Raw genomic sequence first — 25466 nt, forward strand, 5'->3', positions numbered from 1 at the left:
TTTTGGCTGTAAGTTTCTTTGTTGCAGGTTTTTCCTTCTTAACTTAATAATAGAAACTTGAATTCTTGACAAGATATATTATAGGACTAGTTAAGTTGCTTAGCAAAACTTTGCCGTCCAACTACTATGTGAGGTGTGACATCTTTTACCAACTTTCTTGATGTGCAAAGTTGGCTGACTGCAGAAGAAAATCCTTTTGTTGGGGGTATATGGAGTTAAGAAAGGCGAAGATGATTAGAAGAGGCGAAGACATGTAGCTAAATCTCATGATGGCAGTTTAAAGATGAAGTGAGTTTAGCACTTCGTGTAGCTGTTATTTAGATAATAATCCTTCAGGGATGTTCCTATAGAAGTCTTATAGTAATTGTTAAGCAGAGACATTGCAGCAGTTCAATTTGGATGTCATTTTGTTTCATGAATACATAGATGCAGAGACGTAAATATGTGCTGGCTTATCTTTCCTATACTCAATTTTCTTTTGGTTAATGCATTAATGTATGCTACCAGGTGCTTCATCTGAGCGAGGCTGGCTCACTGGTCTGCGTCTTTTTCTGAAGCATGCTCTGAAGTAGTTAATACTTGCTGCTACCAGCATCCTCTCTTATTAGCTTAAGAAGATTAGAGAATGATTGGAAAAAAGGATTTTGCCAAAGTTGATCAGGATTCAAGAAGAAAAAGAACATTGGCATACTTACCAGAAGGTAAGGAATACAGTTCAATGGATCACAAATAGTACATTATTCAAAGACAAGAATAAAAACTTTGGATGATCCAAATCACTCCCAAGTTCCCTATTGCCAGTAATTACAAAACATGACAAGGTACGATATATATTGTCTGAGGTAATTACATAACATGTTTCAGGTAGAAATATGCTGATATAAGAAACCAAAACTTATGCCAACTTCAGTGTTTGTAAAATTGCAGCTCATATTTTGTGAATGAGGTGGATAGCATCAGCATCTGATTAATAGTAATTGACCATGTCTCGAATCCCTTATAGTCATCCATCATGTCTAGCTTGATCATTCCTTTGTTTGTCGTTAATACCAGGAGATAGCAAGTATTATCATTTTCTCCAGCTTCTGAATCCTTGTACAATTCGACATGCAGATCTAGCACAACGCCTAGGAGGACCATGTAAAAGCAGATATTGAGTTGTGAGTCCTTGACAGTTGATCATGTTTATGTAAACATTAATTTCTGCAAAAACTTATGCCATATAGGTCGTTAAGATGATTGGTTTTTTTGATGTTCAGGAACTTACTTTCATGCGTTCTTGCAAAGGCATTCAGTAGATTAAGCTTCCTTATTCTGAGAATAACCTATATATTGAAGACAAGAAAACAACAGGAGTCGAGTTTCAGCTGTAAAGTAGCTATATATTATCCAAACAAGATGAAAGACAAGCTAAAATATAGACAAATCCACCTATAATTCTTCTAATTTATAGTGAACAAGTGCATGCTTAAGTGTAAAGCGAAAAAAAAGGCTAAAAGCAAAAAGTTGCACTTTAGTACTTATCCCAATCCCCCCCTTTTTTCCCATTTTATAACCAAACAAAATGATGCACTGTTAGAATTGCCTTTCTTTCTTATTTCATACTAGCAATTTGTACTTTATATTGATAACGTTTGAGAATAAGTATGAGAACATGAATGTATGATTAGGGCCACTAGGATGGACTACGTTTGCTAATCTTTGATGGCTTTGTTTAACTATACCACTTCTGTTATATCTTATCATATTGTCCTTCTAGATCCACTTTTCACAGAAATGCTTTATGTTAACCAAAACTTGATGGTCTAGAGATATTTATTCTAAGAAACAAATACTATCTCTATTTTTAAATGAATGAAAATTCTGATAGTTTGATAAGATAAGAATTTCTGAGTAACCCAAATTTTCTTTCCCTACCTTGGATTCACCATTGAGGATGACTGAGACTGACCTCAAGACATTCCTTCCTGCTCCAATTAGATGCACTTCGAAGATTAATATAAATTGACAATAACTTGAAAATTAAGAAAACGAGTGTAACTCCAGTTCAACAAGCAATGAGGCCAAAAAATAAAAAATAAAAAAATAATGTAACCGTGTAATATTTCTTTATTGTTCTTTTATGAATCCCATATAATCCCATATTGTTTAGTTCAAAATCAAGGAAAAGAATAATTGTTAGAAATAGAGGACTTTTTTTTTTTTTTACCATCTGGGGTCTCGACATTAAGCTCGGCACCTTTGGCTATAATTGATCTGCAATTTTCAAAGTCAAAATTGAGATCCTCAATTGGTAGCACTGGTGCACCTCCGTTAATCAGCTTGTTCTTGTACCCTGCCCTGACTTTAAGCGTTGCAGCTCCTCTAAGTGCTACAACAAACATCCAAGAAAATAGCAATACTAACAATAAATGATGAATAGTGAATAACATAACACTTCTCACTTATTAAAAAAAAAAGGTATGAGATAAAATTTTCACTGATAAATGTGAAGTATGCATCCTTTGATTACATGCCCAAAATGATACAATCTCGTGGGATTGTTCTATATTAGATACAAGAACTGATATGTCTGCAAAGGATCTTCGACATGATCAGTTGGTAATCAATGGAATCTTTACATAATTAATCTAGAGCTGAATCTGGGTAAATTACATCGACTTCTCCTAAGGTTAATCCCAATTATAAAGAACTCAAATTTAGTTTTCACGGTAACACCAACTTTCAATGTGGTGTTTTTTATGCATGTCTTTCTTATTTATTTTCCCTTATATTTGATTTACAGAATTTTTCCTCTTAGTATCTATTATGTTGAGTAATACTAGATGCTCAAATAAACTTTTCACTAGCATGATTACGCGGGGACTATTTGTCTATCATGGTTATTAGTTCCAAAAGATTGGAGTTTCTTGTACTTGTAAAAAACCTCAAAGGGAGTTGAATTTGATTTAACCTACATTGTTTTTGGAGGGGGGATGAGGGGTTGTGGTGGGTGTACTACAATTTAAGAATTCTTGAAAATGTTTCAACTTAAAAGAAAAAAGGAAGAACAGAATTTTCAAATGCTACTATTAAATAGAGAGGATAGGTGTTTACAAGTTGTAGCAGCAGCGGTAAGTGTTAGGATGTCACTGGTACTTGTGCCAGTCATGGCGGAGCCTATCACACTTCTGAGTTGCTCTTTCTTTGCTCCCATTGCTTCTGCCATTTTGGCACACTGAGCAGCAACCAGCGCAGCCGCCGATGCCACGGCGGTGTCCTTGGTGGCGTTGATTGGATTATCATCAAGTTTTGATGAATTTTCAGCAGCTATGGCAGCTAAAGCTGCAGCTAGACCTGCCACTGATACTGCTGCATGTACTTCAGCTCTCTGCAGCCTCTTATCATCTTTGCTCCGCTGCTTAATTTCTTTGAGCCATTTCTTGATAGACACATTCTTAAATTGTTGCCCAATTTTCCATGGCATCTGCATGGAAAATGTCACGTTTTGATTGATCTAAAGTTAACAAAATCAACAAGCTCTTGAATGCAAAAAAATTAAAAAAAAATTTGAGATGTGCATACCCATTTCTTCTTGAAATAGCTGTTATAGTTCAATTCTGGATGCATTGCTTGTTGCATCCATATCCATGACTATGCACCCATTAAAAAAAAAAAGACCGTGAAAAAATGCATTCCAATCATGGTAAGAATGATAATAATAGTACTTGCTTCTTTCAGGATAAAGGGTAAAAGTATGTCGTACTTTTACATCATTGGATTTCCATGGGGGTACAAAATTGTCGGTATCATCCATCTTCATGCTCTTGTCCAGTTTCTGCTAAAACAAAGTGCCTTGATCAAATATGCCTCTCTAATTCTTTCTCTATCAAATGAAATTAGGCTGGAGAAAAGCACGAGAAATAGTAATGGTAGACCAAAATAACTTACCAGAAAAGGTGGTTTTGTATCATTATCGAGTTTCTTGATCGAGCTATCGTGGAGAATGAGTGATTGGTCTTGTAGCTCAGGCTGGAAAGCTTGAACAGCAAAGTTGCACCAAGCACTAGAAAGGAAGTCCATAGTCTCGGGATGTGCTTGAGATATTGTTGGCTTAAGCTCACAAGGATCCATTGGGTTAAGAGATAATTCACACTATCTTGTCCTCAGCTTTGTTGCTTAACAATATGAAAAGGCTAGCCCTCAAAATGCGGGTATATATACATACATTCAGACAAGCAATGAATTTATAGCAAATTGGAGAAATGCATCTTTGGTCTAGTTTCAGTTTAGTCCTTGAAGTTTTAGCTTTGAAACATTTGTCCCTTTATTTCCTATACATTGTTCCCATTTAGTTTATAATATTTAGCTTGGACACATTTTCTTCCTTTTGTCTGAATAATTTATAATAATAGCATGCCATTAGCTGTTTCAATGATTTATTATTCAATGTAGTATATCATAATCTTTTTAGATAATTAGTGAACTTTTATTAAAATGCATCAAGTAAACGTATACTATCACCTAGCAAAACCAGATCCAATGAAGATCGGAAATGCACAACTGAAAAAATATTGGAATGTAAGGTAAAACATAGGATGAAATCCAAAGATCAGGGATCAAATGTGCTGTGATTGAAACACAAGGGACTAACTTAGCTAGAAGTAAACACAAAGTAATTATCTACAGAAATATGTTTATATACAACCGAAAAACACACATTCCTAGCAATTTCTGGTTTTGTGAAGAGTTACCAATGTGTGGTCCATGAACACTGTAGAAAGTGGCTAGTATGGTGCTTTTATGCTGTTGAATCAATATGAAATTAGGGGATAATTAAACTGGTGCATCATTATGGTAGGTTGTATCACCCCCCACTAAACAATTTCTTGAATTTTATTCGTGCCTGATGTAAACCCCTAGCAAACGAGTGTAGCTTCTTTATGTCCTCTCATCCAGAGGTCCACCAAATTTGCAAAAGTTGTAATGCACAAAAGTGACGAGATATTACAGTTGGATAGGCTCATAGAAGCTCCTAGTCTTTTTGGTCTATTATGCTATCTTTTATATACTTGGAGATGGAAGCAAGAGGACCCATTGGGAGTTATAACTGCTTATGTTGGCAGATATTGTCATTTTGATTGGAAAGAGCCCCCAAGATTGTTGAAAAATGGCCAAAACATGCTAACCACTACGGAGGCATCAAAACTCAGAGGATAAAATGTAGAAGAGAAGCATGAGGACCCTTCTTTTTGTTCCTTTAATTTGAAACCAGAAATTCGCGTTTTGTAGGATAATAAAATGGATAATTGTTGGGATCAACTGCCAGCTAGAGTTGTCTAGTGCCTTCAAAACTTCCCAATTTCAAACCAAACCAAACACTCAGAGACATACATTTATCAAACAAAAACTCTCGCAGTGTGGGGGTAATCAGCAAGCATGCGCTTACGGGCCAACAATGGGACACAAGAAAAAAGTAGGAATTTATCATGGAAGCTGAGCTCTTCATATTATATTGGGATTTGCATGATTAACAAGTAAAAGTAGACTAGACTTTTTAGTGTATGAAAGATGACATACAACCGAATGAATAGCTTTATGATTAATAAAGTAATGAAGTCCCAGAAGTTTTGCAATAATTCTGTCTTTCAACTTTTAATCTTCTCTTCTATTTAATTAATGTCTAAGAGTTGTGAATTGAGCTTTAATTGGCTTTTGGATAAACGTTTTGAAGAAAGTTTATGTTGTTGCATAAACAAGCACATTATACACGTTAGGTGCACTAAAAGCTGTGTAAACGAACTCAAAAAAAGTTTAGGGACTCAAAGCAATGTAACTTAACTAATCCTGATTAAGTGCACAAGCATTTCGCAACCAAATAAATCAAGTATGATTGAATCCTGTTGTAGGTCCCAATCAGGTACCCAAGGTCCCAAAGACTAGATTGATCAACGGAAAAACCCCGGGATCAAATTGTACTTTTTGAAAAAATTTTAGAGACTTCTGGTGAAATTAACCATCAATGCTGGATTAGCTACTAATAATCTCATAATAATAATAATAATATATATAAGCTAAACCTTCACATTAATTATGCCTTTCTGAACAACGATTTGGTGGCCTTGCATTTGATTAATGGTTGGCGTTCATTAGGCTCATGTGACAAGAGGCTTTTAAGTTAATTTAGATAGATTCTTACTATAATTTTTATGATCTCCTTTGATAATCTTTATAAAGAAGAGGACCACAACACTAATTGAAGCAGAGAATTTAATCAGCAACATAAAGCAACATGTATCTAGTTGAATGCATATATTCCTTTGTCCCCAATCAGTTGATTGAGTCATTGAGCCTTGAAACACATTCAAAAGGGATTGTTTTATTAGTCCAATGAACTAAGACGAATAAACCAAAACTAATGAGGTTCTAATCTCTCGATATTTGTTTAATTAGAAATTGATCATCAAAACCACTGATTGAGGAACAAGTGGTTTAACCAGCAAAGGAGGAATAAAGCATGGGATTAAGAATATTAATATGGTCACTAATATGGTGGGGGATTGTAGCTGGCCTGCTTTTCTTGCAGGTTGGGATTTGGGACAAGTTTTGCCAAATTAATTTCAAGATTGAAGTCCTCCAAAAGGATGATGGGTGGTTTATACTTGAAAGGCTATGGGGCTTAGTTATCTATCTGGTGATCCTTATGTCAGAAATGCTCCCCTGAACCTCAGGCCAGCTTACAAGTTCCTAGACAAAGAATGAATGAATTGGGACAAGATATGTTTAGCCGACCATTTTAGAAGTTGTCTATTACATTGTCACCCAGGCATCTTTCTTTGTCGGGACAAGCAGCCTATTCAATTTCACTTAAACAGTAGTATTACTTGAATAGGTTCTTCATTTTTTTTATCACAAGTTTATCCTTTAGGTTGTTTAGCTGATGTAACTAAATAAATTTGACTTCCTTTTCATCTCGAATTATATAGGATCATACCACTTCAGAATATCGTGTAGTTTTACGTAACTCCCTAGCTTTTGTATTCTGCCGGCAGAAATTTTAATGTATTTCTAGAATATCAAGAATTGAAAATTTGATGATTTTCTAGAAAAGCAAGAATTGATACATAGTTCTGTAACTTATTTTTCATCATACAATTATGCATGCCACATTTCTACAATTTAGTAAGGACATAAACAATTATGCCACATACCACATAAAGAATTATGCATGTCACATAATTTTTGCAATTTAATAAGGACATGATTCACAGTATAAAGATGTTTACTAGGGAAAGAAAAATATTTATAAGTCGGTGACGTATTAAGGTTTTCCTAAGTTCATTCATAGCAAGCTCTCTAACCTATATTTATAATGCACTGAAATAGATATTACACTGAGAAAGTGAAGAGTACAAAAGTTGTAGTCTCCATTCCTTGCATCAATCCTTTTAATTGCAAACAAGAAGAGTAAAACTCTCACCCTAATAAAACATTGTTCTCGTAACAGGATTGCCAAAAACCCAACCAAAAAATAAATAAATAAAGGAACTATTGCTTGTAAAGGTTTTTTTTTTTGCTTTGAGTAAGCAATATAGTTGCTACTTTCTCTTGGGTAATAAATATATCCCTAGTTAAAACTACCCTAAAATTTTCTTGGATTGAAAGTGGGAGGTTGTGGGGGGTGGGAGGAGGATGATCGATCAGTGAATAATTTTGTAGGCTAGAAGAAGGCAAAGGCCAAAGAAGTTGCATATTGCAGGCAAGAGAAGAAAGGACTATTGGGTCTCCTTTTCCACACTGGAGAAATAAACACCAGGTAAGAATTTTATTTATTTATTTATTTTGTCAATACGAGGTAAGAACTATATCACTGATATTGCTGTTAATGTTGTGTTTCATGAGATATCTTCTGGCTTTGAGAGGTAGTTTGTGTTATGTAGTTCGCGGATAACTTCTAGACTTGACTTTGCTTTGCCTTTTTTTTTTTTTTTTCAATACCCAATTTTTGACGCATTTCTTTGCATTTATTTCATTTGAGACCTTATTACTCCTTTTTCCCCCTCTCTACTCTAATTTGGGAATATTTCTTCATTTTCTACTTAATTTATTGGCCCGAAGTCCTCGACTCTTGATTCTTTCACCTACATATTTTCGGAAAAAAATAATGGATACACATAGACAATGAAAAAAAAATAAGAACAGCTTTTATTGAACAAACCACCATCACAAATGATTGGTGTAGCTATAAGAGAAACAGGAACTTAGTCGAGTTACAATTAGATCATCTTTTTTGATTTACTTCCAAATTGACTATTATAGAGGAGTTTATTCATGTCCCTTGTCGAGTTATTTTTTTGTGTGATAGGCTTTTACCCTATAACAGATCTTTTGTCTCGTTCTTTGGATTTGAAGGAAATAAAAGAGAACTAAAAGGGACAGAGTGATACACGGAATGAGATAGAAAATTCATTGCGTTTTTACACTCCTAATTCTTATGATTGATATACGACAGCCTGGGGCTCCGAGCACCACCCCAAAGAAAAAAAAAAGAAAGAAAAAGAAGATAGAGGTATCTAGGCTGAGCTAAACTGAGCTCAACCTCCCGTACGCAAGAATGTTGTGCTGAGCCTCATTTTAAAGTGCGCCATGGCTTGGGCTTAAATTGTAGGCCAATATCAACGTGAGTTGAGCTTTAAATCATGGGCCTGATTTGAATATGAACTGAGCTTGAATTGGGCTAAGCTTAGCTATACATGTACGTATACATGCACGCGTTCAGCATGTATGGCATGTGATGCGACTGCCGAGAGCGCGTCCGAACTGAGCTACTGCGAGCTGAGCGAACTGCAGTTGAGCGAACTGGTACCAGCGAGGTGAGTGAAGGGAACGAACTGACGGGAAGGTAGCGAGCAAACTGTCCTGCGAAAGAGACGACCGGCGGGGCTAGTTCCCCGGAATAGCTCCGACGATCAAGTTAGAGATAGTTACGTGTATAGCAACAGTATAGAGTACTGTAGATGGCGTACCTTACTTTGTCTCGTGGTGGTGTATTTATAAGCTTTTGGGTAGAAGTTTCCTCATGAGAGTAGGAGTCCTTTTGGAGAGGGAGTCCTTCTAGGGTTTCGTCTGCTAGCTCCGAAAAACTCGGGAGCCGCGGTCCACCAGGCCCATCCAGCTGAGAGGCGGCAGCCATGCGCGAACTGGCGCCCCTTTTGCCCGAATTGGCCCTTGTAAAGGCTCGAGCTGACTTCCGCGAGCTGACGTGCCACCTGTCCGAATTGACACGTGGCTCCTGCGGATTGGCCCCACTATAGCATGAATGTTAATAATATATACATTATTAGTGTATAAAAAATTTGAACATATATAATATGCATTTCAAAGGTTAACAATGTATATATTGTTAGTATATAGAAAATTAATCGATAAACACACATGACATGTATAGTAGAGTTTCGTTACATGCTTTCTCTCCCCCGTGTCTGTGTGGCACCTCTAATTGATTACTAATATTAATGGGTTAATTTTTCATTAAAATTCGAGCTCTGTAGTTTGTTTATTTACTGTTTGCAGAGCAGAAGAAAACATCTTATTCTTTGGGTACTTTTTTTTAACTGTAGTCAAATTTCAGTCATCTCTAATCTTTTCAAGTCAAGTATATAATCGTTTATCTTAACATTCTTTTGAAATTTAAAAAAAAAATCAAATTAGCTTAGTTCCTTACCATGCTTATCAACTTAGTTCCTTATCGGTTCCATCTTCACGAGACTAGAGTACTTCATTAATCAACTAAAAAAAGTATCCATTTCATCAAAGGGAGGGGAACATATGCATACAACATTTCCAGGTACTTTCGCAAGTCTGTAATTTTTTAATTTCAGTATTTAATCACATGAATGATTGATTTGTGCGACCTTACTATGATTTATAGATTTTCAATTTAATGTTTATTTCATGAAAATTTTAATGCCTGTTCGATGTATTGTTTCAATTGAAAAAGAGCGTGAAGATTCTTTCTTTTAAAAAAAAAAAATTTTTTTTCTTGGGTGTGTTGTACAATAGTAGGGATGGCAATGGGAGCGGGTGCCCGCGGGGAGCTCTTGGGGCGGGGGGTGGGGCGGGGGCGGGGGGGAATTATTTCCCCCCGCTTAGAAACGGGGCGGGGGGCGGGGGAGTATACCCCCGCCCCATCCCCCGCCCCGCCACCCGCAAAACAAAAAAAAAATATATATATAAATATATATAATATGTAAGTTAATTAGTTATAAACTTATGATAATGATATTATTAGTTAGATGTATTATATAATGTATATTAGTTTATGTAATATAATTGATATTATCAATTATATGAATAATTATGCATGTCTACTAATAGAATTTATTAATTAGTTATACTAAATTTACTAATGCATTTATACTAAATTTCTAATTACACTTAATAGAATAACACTTTTTTCTCAAAAAAAAGCACAAACACAATAAAGAATTAGTGATTGCATTTCTACTAAAAGTGAAAACTTGACTATTTTAGTTATATTTATTTCATCATATTGGATTATATTCAAATAACTTCTGTTTGATTGTTTTTATGAGTTTCAATTGTAAAATTACAATGAATAATAATTTGGTGATGTGTTGATATTTTAGTACTTGATTATTTATTAAAATTTAATTATAATAAAATTATATAATAAAATTTTATTAACCCCGCGGGTGCCCCCGTGAGAGAAGCGGGGCAAGGCGGGGCAGGGCGGGGGACGGGGGGAACTAATAGGCAACGGGGCGGGGGGCGGGGGACCCCTCCCCCGCCCCAACCCCGCCCCGTTGCCATCCCTATACAATAGAGTATAAAGATGATAATTTAAGCCATTGATGCCATTGATAAAGAAACGGAAACAGATAGTGAGTTAGATGAAAAGCCCAAACTCAACAAAAACTATTGATTTGAGATGTGCAGGTAAACTTTATATTGCATTTCTTGGCACAGAACCAGCTGTTCAATATTTTTTTGTTTTCATTTTTTACCCTTCCCCCCTCCTCACATCCTTCGCACCCCTCCCCACACCGGTCGCACCCGCTCTTCAATCAACTATATTGAAATAATAATCATGCAAAGAAGCCAACTACACCCTGTCAAGGTTCATCTCCGAAGCATCTAAGACTGAAGTTAAATAGACTTTAAGAAACAAATCAGAAGAACAAATATGTGCATTCTGTCTCGTGTGAGCCCTTACAAGTTTCAATTTGTCTTTGGCTTCCAAATTTTCAGAATACACACAAGTTGTAGTATCTCAATTATGTACACTTCTTTGGGTTTGCATGACATTTCTACTCATCCTCATTGACAGGTTTGACGGATAATATTGCAAAGTAAACTACTCAGCAATTTGGGTCAGATACATTTTTTCAGCTATCCATTTACGTCTACGAATAAGGTACCAACTGAACTGCTATTTACATCTCTCAAATGTGGCATAATAGAATATGTTTAGCAATTTTTTGATACTTGGATTCACCTTTAGTAATTTCATCATTTTATGGGCATATATACTGTATAATTATCTTAGCTTTTTACTGTAATTGATTTGTTTTTGAGTTCTCGCTATTACAAGCTGGAATTTACAATTTTTCCAATAAATTATACTTTAGTTTGGTAAATCATCTATGGATATATCATTATACTGTTTGTTTGAATCTTTACTTGCATTCCGTAATGCAATATAAGATCACCAATTTCAGATTACTTTCTAGACATGAGAGTGTATCCTGTTTTGACAATGACTTTAAAGCCCCAGCAACGTTTCCTGCCCTCATGGTTCTCTGATCTATACGATGTAAATATTGAACATTAATCCACTTTCTTGGACTGTGAGGAAATATTAGTGATGAGCAAAGTTAACAATCAAAGGCTTGTATGAGTCTTTTTTCGGCAACCTATATTAATTGTAACGCCAGCCAAGTCATGATTTTCCCAATAAATTGTACTTTAGTAGGTAATCATCTTTGGACTTATCATTCTAGTGCTTGTTCAATAGATACAATATATAAATGAGGATTATAAGCATTTTAGTGTTAATTTTATTATTCATTTTCTACTCTTTCGATTAACTTAACCAATAACTAAGTTTTTTTTATTTTAATAACTCAAACACAGGTGCTGATCATGTCATACAACTTCTTCTCTTTCTCTACAACAAACTAATATTTGCATTATCATTATTTCTTATCAAACAACATCCCAACAAAATTAAAAAAAAAAAGAGAGAGAAAGAAGAATTTCAAGCAAGTCATAAATAGGTAATTGGATATATCTATACTTATTTATTAAATAGATATAATTGGTTGACTCATTCGATCCACTTATTAAATGGGCACAAATAGGTTGAGCTAATTATACCCATTATCTATTTATAATCCATCCAAATACAATGAATGCAATACACAATACAATGAATCACATATTTTGACACCTCTAGCTTTGATATTAAACAGCCAATGAATACATACAATACACAATAATTCCCTTATCCCTCTTCAACTTTTCTCTTCTTTTCGTTCTCCCTCTCTCTCTCTCTCTATTGATTTGGTTAAATTTGCACACACGTACCACTAGGTGAAAGTAGTCGTAGCTACCCAAGATGATTTCAATTTGACGTCTGTAAGAGAAGAACTTCATATAAACAACAAACAAACTCTAGCCTAGCCTGGACGATTTTCGATGGGCGGAATTTTCTCCTAGTTATAAGGAACAGATTCCTTGGCGGGCATGCACATATTATGTACTGCACTTGAATTGCACTCTGCACACATTACTCTATGCTGGAGAACACCGGGACAAGGGCAGGAAATCTACAGTCCTCTCCTAGTCTTGAGCAATCAATCGCACAAAAATCCACTTTCTCTCTTACTTACTCTCCACCAAGTAGTAGTGGTTCACTTTCTTTCAAGCGATCACACACGAAAATCCACTTTCCTCTCATATCTACTCTCTAGCAATCGCTGGTTGGTTTGGTTTTCTTTCAGCGATCACCACTTAAGTTTTGTAGCCATGGATGAACTGAGAAGAGCACCCGCTGACAGTACCAATGGAACGGACGATGATGGGCGCCCAAAACGAACAGGTTTGGTGGATATTTGAATTGAATTTTATACCCCAAAGGGTAGCTACTTAATTTCACCTCCTAAGTTAATTAACCCTTTTTTTTTTTTTTATGGTGAAGGAACATTTTATACCGCGAGTGCTCATATTATCACTACTGTAGTTGGTTCAGGGGTTTTGTCATTGCCGTGGGCGATCTCTCAATTAGGTTGGATTGCAGGACCTATGGCATTGATTAGCTTTTCTCTAATCACATTGTTCGCATCAACTATTCTGGCAGATTTTTATCGATCCCCAGATCCGGTATCGGGCAGAAGAAACTATACCTACATGGATGTCGTCAAAGTAAATCTTGGTAAGTTCTTCTCATATAACCTTTCTAGTAACTAACTTGTTATTATGAAAAAAAAAAACCTCATATAGCCTCTTGCCATTAGGAAAAAATAAATTTCAAGTGATGATATGTTATCACACTTGACAGAAATCATGAATGGTTGAAAGAATTATTATTTCCATCCTTGCTGCACTATAGGAATGACATGAAAATTAGTGTTATCCTTAGAGTACCGTGAGCTAAATACATAATCAGTTGAAATTGATTATCATAAAACTACCTTTTTAATACAAAATGTAAAATCTAAACATAATTATTACCGTATTATATTATCATAACTGTATATTACTTTTGAATGAACCTACATTAGCTTCCGACTCCCACCGCGAACAATATTTCTCCTTAGTTTGACTTGCACCGCATACCATGGATTTGATGCTCACAATTTTGATGTTGTTATTTATTTCATTTTAGTTTCCTACTATGAAAATTCAAAACACTTGATTGAAGCACCTCAAACTATTGTTATGCCAGTGTTTAATTGTTTTAAAACCATAAGCATGACTTATAAATAATAAATAAGACAAAAGTCTTTGGATTCCGAATGAATGTCCTAATGCATATAAAGGTAGAGTAATGTTTATAGAACTAGATAGATATTTTCAAAAAGTGCTAGTGTACATTTTTGTGAAGTTTTCTAACGTGTTTATCGAGCGATCTATTACAATTGGACGTGAAAATAAGGGATAATTTCAGAAACTTCAAGGAGGTTTCAAACAGTTTCACCTAACACCTATTTAATTTCTAAAACTTACACTGACCTGTCAAAAAAGTCGACCAAGAAAAGTTGAAAGAAAATTCTAATAGCAAATATTACTCCCAAGTTTCCCTTGAGCTCCTACATAAAGTTATGCCAAGAAATTTTCTTAAATTTTTGGAAGAAAATGGAGAAACTAGTCCGATCCTCTTAGCAGAAAAGCAAGACTGGACGAACCTCCTATCAGTTGACTTTTGGGCCAGTATGACTGTAGTCAGTAAAATGTTCAGGTTAGATATAAGCTACAAACGGCAGGTGATGGAACAAAAATGAAGTTTTCATATGTCGATTGAAATAGGATATAAACAACTCTTAACTTTAGATGCAAGCAAGTGAAAAAAACATAGGGGCTAAGCAGAGTCTCTGAAAGCACAGGAGTGGCCTCATCAAGTTTGTCGGAGAACCAAATTGGTGGTTGTGGTTATAAAGCAACAGTAAGAATTTTTTTTCCCCGAGAGCCAAAATAATCAATACATGTTATACTTTTGCTTTTCAAGATACAACTTCATCCAATGGAAATCATTTCAGTTTAAAAAAAAAAAGTGCCTTTACTTTGCTGAAATCCTTGTCATTCCTAAAGCTACAGCTAGAGCTGGCAATTTGTCCCAAATCCCAATGGGCTACCCATGCCCAAAGGAACTTTGGGCGGGATGGGTATTATAATTTGGTATTGGGTTTAAGTTGGGACACATCCCAACTATACCCATTAATGAATGGGAAAGGGTGGGAAATACTTGGGTACCCATTGGGCTCAAATAGCAAGGGCTCCATTTGGATTAGCTGTTTTTTGGGAGTGTTTTTGAAATATTTTATTGTAGTAGTGTATATGAAAAATTTTTACTATAAAATTTTTTTGAAATATTTGATATACTAATATGGATGGGATGTTTCTTGAGTTATTGTATATTACTGTAACATTGTATTTGAAAAACTTATTTTTTGAAAAAATAGCCAATCCAAACGGAGTCTTAGATTCAAAAATTATCTTTAACAATTTTTATGGTCATACCAGCGAATATAATCTAGTAGTCTTCCTAGTCATTATCCACAAGAATTTCCAGCATTTTAGTCAGTTTAGACCTGTCATCCTTGGACAATGATGAGGGTAAATATTCAACATCCTAAGGACCTTGGCCATCTTGATATATATTGGAATATGGTTGTATATCTATCTTTTCCTTTATTTGTTAATCCAATTTTTGATGGGAATCTTGAGTATAAAGCACTTGCATGTTTATTTAATAAAACTAAAAGAAATTTAATAAATCAAAAATATTAAAATTATATAAAAAATAAAAAAATGAATTAAAGGAAAAAAAATATGTAGAAAATGGATTTGGGTATTGGGCGGGATCAATCTAAACCCATCCTAAAGTGATCCCGCCCAAGTTAGTCCCAAAACACATATGGGTAAGGTTGGGCCCAAACCCATATAACTCGGTTCTATCTCAAACCCAAGCAAATCCCGCCCATCCCGCCCATTTTGCCACCTCTAGCTACAGCTAAAGGTTTGGCTTACAAAAGTTGATATTTTAACGCACAAGATTAGTCACTACCGCTTTCGTACATGCACAGGCGGAAGATATAACAAACTCAGTGGAATTGCTCAGTATGGCAATCTTGTTGGATTTACTACTGGTTACATCATCACATCGGCCAACAGTATGGTGTAAGTACACCAAGAATGTATTTTTGCTACAAATTACACTAGTTATACTTTTCTCCTTCAAGCATCATCCTAGTTGTATATGCAGATTAACATACTTTTTCTTTCCTTAGGGCTATTAAAAGATCATATTGCTTTCACAAGCATGGTCATTCTTTTGGTTGTCATACCACGATCAATCCCTTCATCATCATTTTTGGGGTTATACAAATTCCAAATATTCAAGAGTTGTCGATGCTGTCCCTACATACAACAGTGATGTGTTGTTGCCATGCTTTCATTGGCCTTGGACTCTCAGTGGCTAAAGTTGCAGGTCAGTAATTTCTTAAATTAAACCAAAGTATTTGAATTTGTCTGTGATTATGTATAATATCTACTTGGCAGGCTTGAGCTAACAGATAGTTAGGATTAAAATTTTTAGGTGGTATACAAATTTAAAAAATGGAAAAACTTGAAAATACGGCCAATAATGTATATAAATTTTACGTGATATGTATAAGGTTCTCTTGAATTGACAAAGGTTGAATAGACTATGGTCAAGATCTGAATTTATGCATTTTGTAAGGTTGTGGTGCATTTTCTTTTTTCAACTAGTGGAATTTGAAACCAATATATTCTCCATTTGTGCTTGAACCAAATTCAAACATCAAGCCACTGACAAGCCTTGCTTCTAATATATCAAAATCACTGATTTTCCATATGAAACTTTTGCCTAGTAAGCTATATCCTTTAGCATTTTCCTTAGTGCATACTCTGTTAGATTCAATCCGTAATCAGTGTTTGAATCTCAAAATTAATTCTCAAGTCTGGAACAAAAAGCTCCATTATTATCATTGCTGTTTTCTACTTGTTAGTAATGTATGGTCAACGAAGATAACATCCTATTACTTTATGAAATTCTAATGTCTGAAGTAAAGCCGTGTTCTTATTACTGCAAACCGTTCGTTTCAAAAATAGTTCATAATCATTTGTTTTTGAAACCTCAGAAATATTATTTCCTTTTTTTTTTGTTTTTTGATTTTGAGAGTAATTTGCAAGTTTGTAAAATTGAATTAGCTTCTACCAAGTTTAAACTTAAACATACAAAGAGCGTCACATGCTATCTAGTATCTTACATAATAGAAAAAGAAATTTAGTATTTTATCTACGTTGTGTCTATTTGGTAACTATAGAGGTTATGATCGCATTGAAGGTAAATAAGATTGGAATAAAGAAATATGTGCTAGGATAAAAAGAATAATCTTACCCAAAGATGTATCACGTCTAAATGAAAAGGATTAAAACTTGTTCTCCAAAATTGACTGAAAGGTTTAGTTGGATGTTCGATTTTCAGGTTTAGGAGGTGTTTGATTTTCAGGTAATGGAATCTGAGATGGGTTTCAACTTTATTCAAGTACATATTCACTATTTGGTTAACTACAATTATGATTTGAAGGAATGAAAAGTTAAAATTTTTGTCCATCATACTTCACTTGAAATCTAGTTCTACGTTAATCAACTCATTAATAAATGAAACTGACCCCATATCATCAAAACCTGGCGTAGACCAATCATATAAATCCATACTGATAGGGGATGTAAACGATCACAGTTTGACTTTGATTCTTGAATGCAATAAAAAATAGTCCTTAAAAGTTTGCAATGTAACATATTTTATATCAATTTCTATTATTTCAAACCATCGACTGATATAATTTTCGGCTTCCATTTCGAAGGACGACCACATGTTAAGACTAGCTTGACCGAAGTGTTCATCGATGGAGATAAGTCAAATACCAACAATTTATGGACTACATTTACAGCCCTTGGGAACTTAGCATTTGCTTATGGTTTTTCAGATGTGCTTATTGAAATTCAGGTACTGTTGTGACTGAACATTTGCATCAATAACCATATCCATGTAGTATGTTGCAATATGCATCACAGAAAAGTAATTGAGTTTTGATTTGTTAAATTTTGTACTTTGATTAATTTGCAGGACACTCTAGGGTCATCCAAACCTGAGAATAGAGTAATGAAACAAGCTTCTTTGGCTGGAATATCTATATCCACCCTATTTTATATGTCATGTGGGTTGCTAGGATATGCAGCATTTGGTGATAAAGCACCAGGCAATATATTAGCTGGATTTGGTTTCTTTGAGCCATTTTGGCTCATTGACCTCGCTAATATTTTTGTTGTGATTCATCTCATGGGAGCTTACCAGGTAAACAATGAATGTGATTTGTTTGTTTAATTTCTTAACAATGGATATCAGTATTAGTAGGCCTTATTTCTTCTAACTATCAGTATTGGTAAAAGTTCTTGTTATATGCATAACATGATGGATTATAGGTTTGAAACTAGAGGTCTCTTTATTGACTGTTTTTATTGAAAGGTTCAAACTAAAGATGGGGCTTTATTTCATATATTTGTTTAACTTCAAAGCTATGGGTAGCAGTTATAACTGGCTTTATTTCTTTTGATTACGAACATATGTAAATGTCTTCGCTGTATGCATAACTTGATGAACAATGGGATTCAAACTATAGTTTTTTTTTTACCATTGTTTTGCTGTAATTTTATTAATATAGCACATGGTTGTAAAAAAAAAAAAAAAAAAAAAAACTTAAGTAATGTAAAGTTTTTTCTTATAAGACAGAAATTAGAAGTCTTATGAAGAGAGCTAGTCTCTGTTTTTTTTTTTTTTTTGTATGCATGAAATCACATGCTGTGTATGACAATTTTGCTTCCTAAATAATTCGTTCTCATGCATTAATCTTCTACAGATATGTGGTCAACCAGTCTTTGGTTTTATGGAAAGTTCTACGAGGCATATGTTGTTTTGTCAGAGCCGCAAGCTTTGACTTGTGGCATAATTTTTTCATTTCCTTCTCATCCCACATCGGAGCCTGCTGAAGAGAAGTCGGCTACTCGAGGCCTATGAATAGAAGGGTCCATTGAAGGATTTAACTTGCACCACTTAAGAGAGTTATATGGGCTATTAGCTTCTTGAGTCATTTAGCCCATTTAGTCAAATATTTTAGGTTCTCTTATTTTGAGTTTAGGAATATTTTCTAAACTCTTTTGTAAGTGCCTATTGGCTTAGGAACCACTTTCCTACGGTCTTTTTGTATTTCTTCTTCATAGTAGAAATATTGCTCCTCCCTCGCCCGTGGACGTAGGTCAATTTGACCGAACCACGTAAATCTTCTGTGTCTTTTATTTGCTTTGTTATCCGTCTTTATATGGTCGGTTTTACCGCCTAATTATTATATGGCTGGTATCTACCGCCTATCTATTATATGGTCGGTTATACCGCCTACTTTGTGCTAACTTGAGTTTGTCTATTCCTGGCCCGGTCCTAACAAACTGGTATCAGAGCTGGTTATTATATTTTGCAAGACAGGTTCATCTGGTGGGGCCCGTTCATCTGGTGGGGTCCGTCCATCCTGTGGGGCCCACTCATCCTGTGGGGTCCGTTTATCCGTGGGGCCCGCTCACCTTGTGGGGTCCTTTCATCCCGTGGGGCCCGCCTATCTCGTGGGGCCCGCTCACCCTGTGGGGCCCGCTCACGAGACTTGCATATTTGTTTGGCCAGTTTTTTGAGACAAACTTCAAGTTACAGAATTTGTGGCAACAATGACGATAACAAAGACGGTTGTCGAGAAATTCGACAGGAATGTCAACTTCGGAATGTGGCAGCTCAAGATGGAGGCCATTCTTGTTCAAGACGGAGTTGATCTAGCGATTCACGGAATCGAGAACAAACCAGAAGATGTCAAGGATGCGGATTTCGCCGATATGGATAAGAAGGCCAGATCCAGCATAATCTTAAACCTCTCCGATGAGGTATTGCGTGAGGTAGCAACGGAGACTTCGGCCAAGGCTATGTGGGATAAATTGAAAGCCTTGTATATGAAGAAGACAGTCGAAAATCGGCTATATTTGAAGCAGAGTTTGTACATGCTTCGGATGTCTGAAGGTACATCTATACTCTCCCATCTTGATAAATTTGATTCCATTATTATGGATTTGGGGAATATAGATTCGAAAATTGATGATGAAGATCAAGCCCTATTACTTTTGTGTTCCCTTCCCCAGTCTTTTAAGCATTTCCGCGATACTATGATTTATGGAAAGGAAACAATTTCGTATCGGGAAATTAAATCTGCATTAAAATCTAAAGAGCAGATAGATAGGGATATTACTGGGGAAACTAGTGGGAGTCAAGCCGATGGCTTGTTTGTTCGGGGTAGATCTGAAAAGAGAAACACAGAAAATAGAAGTAGATCCAAATCCAGACATAAAAATGTGGTGTGCAATTATTGTAAAAAGAAGGGCCATGTTATCTCTGATTGCTTTAAATTGAAAAATAAAGAAAAGCAAAAAGGGAAATTTGTTGAGAAAAATACTGAATCCGCTGAGGCTAGTATAGCAGCTGATGAGAATGATGGAACCATTTTCTGTGCAACGGAAAATAATTTTAGGTCTAACAATGAGTGGATTTTAGATTCGGGTTGTTCATATCATATGTGTCCCAATAGGGACTGGTTTTCAACATATGAATCAGCTGAAGGTGGAGTTGTCTTAATGGGCAACAACGCTGTTTGTAAAGTTGTTGGCAAAGGCACAATCCGGATTAAAATGTACGATGGTATTGTGAGGACGCTCACAGATGTTAGACATGTTCCAGATTTGAAGAAAAATCTCATCTCTTTGGGCACTCTTGAGTCTATTGGGTGCAGGTATTCAGGTGGAGACGGAGTTCTCAAAATTACTCGAGGAGCTCTTGTTGTTATGAAGGCACACAGATCTGGTACTTTGTATATTTTGCAGGGATCTACTGTTACAGGTGCTGCTGCTGTTTCAACATCATCTTTGTCAGATACAGACATCACCAAATTATGGCATATGCGTTTGGGGCACATGAGCGAAAAAGGCTTAGGCATACTAAGCAAAAAGGGACTTCTTTGTGGTCAAAGTACCGGGCCATTGGAATTCTGTGAACATTGTATTTTTGGGAAGCAGAAAAGAGTCAGTTTCAGTTCACCAGCAATTCACAAGACAAAAGGTACTCTTGATTACATTCATTCAGATCTATGGGGTCCTTCTCGTGCTCCTTCTAAAGGTGGTGCCAGGTACATGTTGACTTTCATTGATGATTATTCAAGGAAAGTTTGGGTATATTTTCTTAAGCATAAAAATGATGTTTTCCTAACTTTCAAGCAATGGAAAGTTTTGATTGAGAAGCAAACAGGAAAACACATTAAGCGGTTGAGAACAGATAATGGCATGGAATTTTGTGGAGGTGAATTTAATGAATTCTGCAAGAATGAAGGAATTGTTCGGCATCACACCGTCAGGATGACGCCTCAACAAAATGGTGTGGCCGAACGTATGAATAGAACTCTTTTGGAGAGAGCAAGGTGTATGATCTCTAATGCAGGGTTGACAAACGACTTTTGGGCAGAGGCGATCAATATGGCCTGTTATATTGTCAACCGTTCTCCTTCTGCATCTCTTGATTTCAAAACTCCTGAGGAAGTTTGGTCAGGTACTCCTGCTGATTACTCCAATTTAAAAGTTTTTGGGTGTCCAGCATACATGCACGTGAATGATGGAAAATTGGAGCCTAGGGCTAAAAAGTGCATTTTTCTTGGGTATGCTTCTGGGGTGAAAGGATACAGATTATGGTTTCCTGATCCCAAATCTCCAAAATTTGTGATCAGTAGAGATGTTACTTTTGATGAATTGTCTATGTTATCTTCCAAGAAGGAGTCTTCTAGTCCTTGTACTACTGATAGTACACAGAAGCAGGTGGAGCTTGATATTGGCAGTTCTGGTCCTTCTCAGACCAAATCTTCTATTCAAATGCCAGTAGATGCACCTGAATCTACTGTTGAAGATAGTTCTGAAGAAGAAGAGTATTCCATAGCCAGAGATAGAGCAAGGAGAGACATTCGACCACCACAAAGATATGCAAATTTAGTTGCATATGCTTTGTCTGTTGCAGAAGAAACTGATGCAGTTGGTGAGCCTTCCACCTATTCAGAAGCAGTTTCTTGTGATGATTCTGCAAAGTGGTTGATTGCGATGAATGAAGAAATTGAATCTCTTCATCGTAATGAAACTTGGGTTCTTGTAAAGCCGCCGTCAGCTAAGAAAATTGTTGGATGCAAATGGGTCTTCAAGAAGAAGGAAAGTATTCCAGGGGTTGAAGATGCAAGGTATAAAGCACGATTAGTTGCAAAGGGCTATAGTCAGGTACAAGGTGTTGATTTTAATGATATATTCTCACCTGTTGTTAAACATAGCTCTATTCGTGTTTTGCTTGCTTTAGTAGCCATGTATAATTTGGAGTTAGAGCATCTTGATGTTAAGACAGCTTTCTTACATGGCGAACTTGAAGAACAAATTTATATGAAGCAACCCCAGGGTTTTGAGATTGAAGGTAAGGAAGATCATGTTTGCTTATTGAAGAAATCCTTATATGGATTGAAGCAGTCTCCAAGACAATGGTATAAAAGGTTTGATTCCTTTATGTTGGGTCATGGTTATTTGAGGAGCATGTATGATAGTTGTGTTTACTTCCGGAAGTTAAATGATGGTTCTTTCATTTATTTGCTGCTTTATGTTGATGACATGCTCATTGCTGCCAAGAATTTGTCAGAAATTCACACTTTGAAACTGCAGTTAAATAGTGAATTTGAAATGAAAGATTTGGGAGCAGTTAAGAAAATTCTTGGCATGGATATCAAGCGAGATCGAGGAGTAGGGAAGTTGTTCTTGACCCAGAAAAATTACCTTGAGAAAGTTTTGGAGCGTTTTGGCATGAAAGATGCTAAACCAGTATCTACTCCTCTTGCTAGCCATTTTCGGCTATCTGCTGCTCAATCACCAAAATCAGATGAAGAGGAAGATTATATGGCACAGGTTCCTTATTCCAGTGCAGTCGGCAGTATTATGTATGCAATGGTTTGTACTCGTCCAGATATTGCACAAGCAGTCAGTGTTGTTAGCAGATATATGTCTTGCCCTGGTAAAACACATTGGCAGGCTGTGAAGTGGATTCTCAGATACTTGCGAGGTACTTCAAATGCATGTTTGGAGTTTGGAAGAAATAATAACACTTTGGTTGGTTTTGTAGACTCAGACTACGCTGGGGATCTTGACAGGAGAAGATCACTTTCAGGCTATGTATTTTGCATTGGCGGTTGTGCTGTTAGTTGGAAAGCTACTCTACAACCTGTCGTAGCTTTGTCTACTACTGAAGCAGAATATATGGCTGTGACCGAGGTAATCAAAGAAGCCTTGTGGTTGAAGAGTTTATTTAGCGAGCTAAGTCTATATCAAGGTGTTATTGATATTCACTGTGATAGTCAAAGTGCCATACACTTGACTAAAGATCAGATGTATCATGAGAGGACGAAACACATTGATGTGAAGTATCACTTCATTCGGGATATCATTGCTGAGGGAAAAGTCCTTATTCAGAAAATCAATACCAAGGACAATCCAGCTGACATGTTTACGAAACCTCTTCCAGTTTACAAATTCAAGCAGTGCTTGGATTTGGTTGGTGTTCATTGTTGGTGATTTACGCCCATTGGGGCTTATGTGGAGAAGGTGGAGCAATTTTGCTATTGTCGATGATAAGACTCAAAATTATGCCAAGGTGGAGATTTGTTGTTTTGTCAGAGCCGCAAGCTTTGACTTGTGGCATAATTTTTTCATTTCCTTCTCATCCCACATCGGAGCCTGCTGAAGAGAAGTCGGCTACTCGAGGCCTATAAATAGAAGGGTCCATTGAAGGATTTAACTTGCACCACTTAAGAGAGTTATATGGGCTATTAGCTTCTTGAGTCATTTAGCCCATTTAGTCAAATATTTTAGGCTCTCTTATTTTGAGTTTAGGAATATTTTCTAAACTCTTTTGTAAGTGCCTATTGGCCTAGGAACCACTTTCCTACGGTCTTTTTGTATTTCTTTTTCATAGTAGAAATATTGCTCCTCCCTCGCCCGTGGACGTAGGTCAATTTGACCGAACCACGTAAATCTTCTGTGTCTTTTATTTGCTTTGTTATCCGTCTTTATATGGTCGGTTTTACCGCCTAATTATTATATGGCTGGTATCTACCGCCTATCTATTATATGGTCGGTTATACCGCCTACTTTGTGCTAAGTTGAGTTTGTCTATTCCTGGCCCGGTCCTAACAGCATAGGTGGCCGAATACCGGATTGGTTAACCATGAATATGCCATTAACGTACCTGGTTATGGTGTTTATAGATTCACCCTCTTCCGGATGATATGGAGAACGACGTATGTTATAATAACCACAGTCATAGCTATGATGTTTCCATTTTTCAATGATATTGTGGGACTAATTGGAGCTCTTTCATTCTGGCCCCTGACGGTATATTTTCCTATCAAGATGCGTATTGAAAAGGAAAAAATACCCATTTTCTCATTCAAGTGGGTGTGGATGCAAACTCTTAGTATGTGTTGTTTACTAACCTCAATAGCAGCAACGGTCGGATCTGTTGGAGGTGTTGTCAAGTTCTTGCAAACTTTCAAGCTTTTCAAATCAATAGACTGACGTGATCAAGTTCAAAATCATGATGTATCCGAATTAAAGAATTAATATACTAATCAATTATGAAATGTCACTGTTGAATTAGTTTCTTGTGCTTGTATCTCTTCATGATTTTGGTATACTTAGTGTTCGTAAGCACTATATATTAATATATAAGTACATGCGTTAATAAAATTTATGCTGATGGATGTTGATGATATAGCTGATAATAATGCATTGATTAATCATATGTCAGTGATATAGGGATTAATGAATGCATGATGTGAGCGTTAATAGCATAAACATATATATTTTGTAGACTAGTAACTTTGCACGCATAAAAATAGCCCTGGCGAGTGCTTCTGAACACAAAATCTTAACTTTGCCTATTCCTCATAGCTGGTGCAGTAAAATTTTGACATTCTTTCTTTAATTTTCTAATTCAATCGTGTAATGAATCTCGAAAAGTAGTATGATTTTCGTAACATTCCAGACCAGGTGATAGTAAGTGGTTCTGAGCACTGGTACGACACAGAATCGGTTTTTGCCTATTCATAGTAGTTGGACCTATGAAATATTGACATTTTTATTTGAAAAAAGTAATGGATCAACACAGACAATGAAAAAATAAGAACAACTTTTAATGAACAAACCAATATAGCAAATGATTGGTACAGTTATAAGAGAAACATGAACTTAGTCAGGTAAAAAAAAAGTGATTGAGAAACGTATTCATGAAGAACTAATTCATAATCATTTTTGTGAAATACAAATTTTAGAGGAAATACTCTTAATTTTAGTCCTAATAAAATAGTATACATTTTTTGAAGGGGCAGTAGCTCGGTCCCCCAAATTTTATAAGTTTTTAGTACATGAGTTACATTTAAAGAAAAAAAAAATCCCTTCTTCCTTATCATTATTCCACCCAGCCTCCCCAATTCAAGTTACAATTAGATGATGTTTGCTGATTTACGTCCAATCTGAGAGGAGTTTCTAGGCTTCGAACCAAAGAA

The 25466-nt window shown here is 35.9% G+C and overlaps 2 protein-coding genes across 2 annotated transcripts; one reads left to right on the forward strand and one right to left on the reverse strand.

The window, feature by feature from the left end:
* Nucleotides 1–663: 663 nt before the first annotated feature.
* On the reverse strand, nt 664–4179 carry LOC113695368 (VAN3-binding protein). Its single transcript, XM_027214427.2, has 8 exons — nt 3931–4179; nt 3746–3817; nt 3565–3633; nt 3097–3466; nt 2210–2371; nt 1918–1967; nt 1268–1325; nt 664–1127 (listed from the first exon to the last, which is right to left on the reverse strand). Exons 1-8 carry the CDS (start codon nt 4111–4113, stop codon nt 907–909), a joined length of 1185 nt encoding a protein of 394 aa, XP_027070228.1. The 5' UTR covers nt 4114–4179; the 3' UTR covers nt 664–906.
* A 5873-nt stretch (nt 4180–10052) lies between these two features.
* On the forward strand, nt 10053–24477 carry LOC113696359 (amino acid permease 6-like). Its single transcript, XM_072056005.1, has 10 exons — nt 10053–10075; nt 13062–13102; nt 13202–13435; nt 15807–15900; nt 16011–16210; nt 17613–17755; nt 17876–18103; nt 18666–18699; nt 20732–20742; nt 24097–24477. The coding sequence occupies exons 1-10, from the start codon at nt 10053–10055 to the stop codon at nt 24475–24477; spliced, it is 1389 nt and encodes a 462-aa protein (XP_071912106.1).
* Nucleotides 24478–25466: the final 989 nt, after the last annotated feature.

Source organism: Coffea arabica, chromosome 6e (genome assembly GCF_036785885.1).
Source record: "Coffea arabica cultivar ET-39 chromosome 6e, Coffea Arabica ET-39 HiFi, whole genome shotgun sequence".
Lineage (NCBI taxonomy): Eukaryota > Viridiplantae > Streptophyta > Magnoliopsida > Gentianales > Rubiaceae > Coffea > Coffea arabica.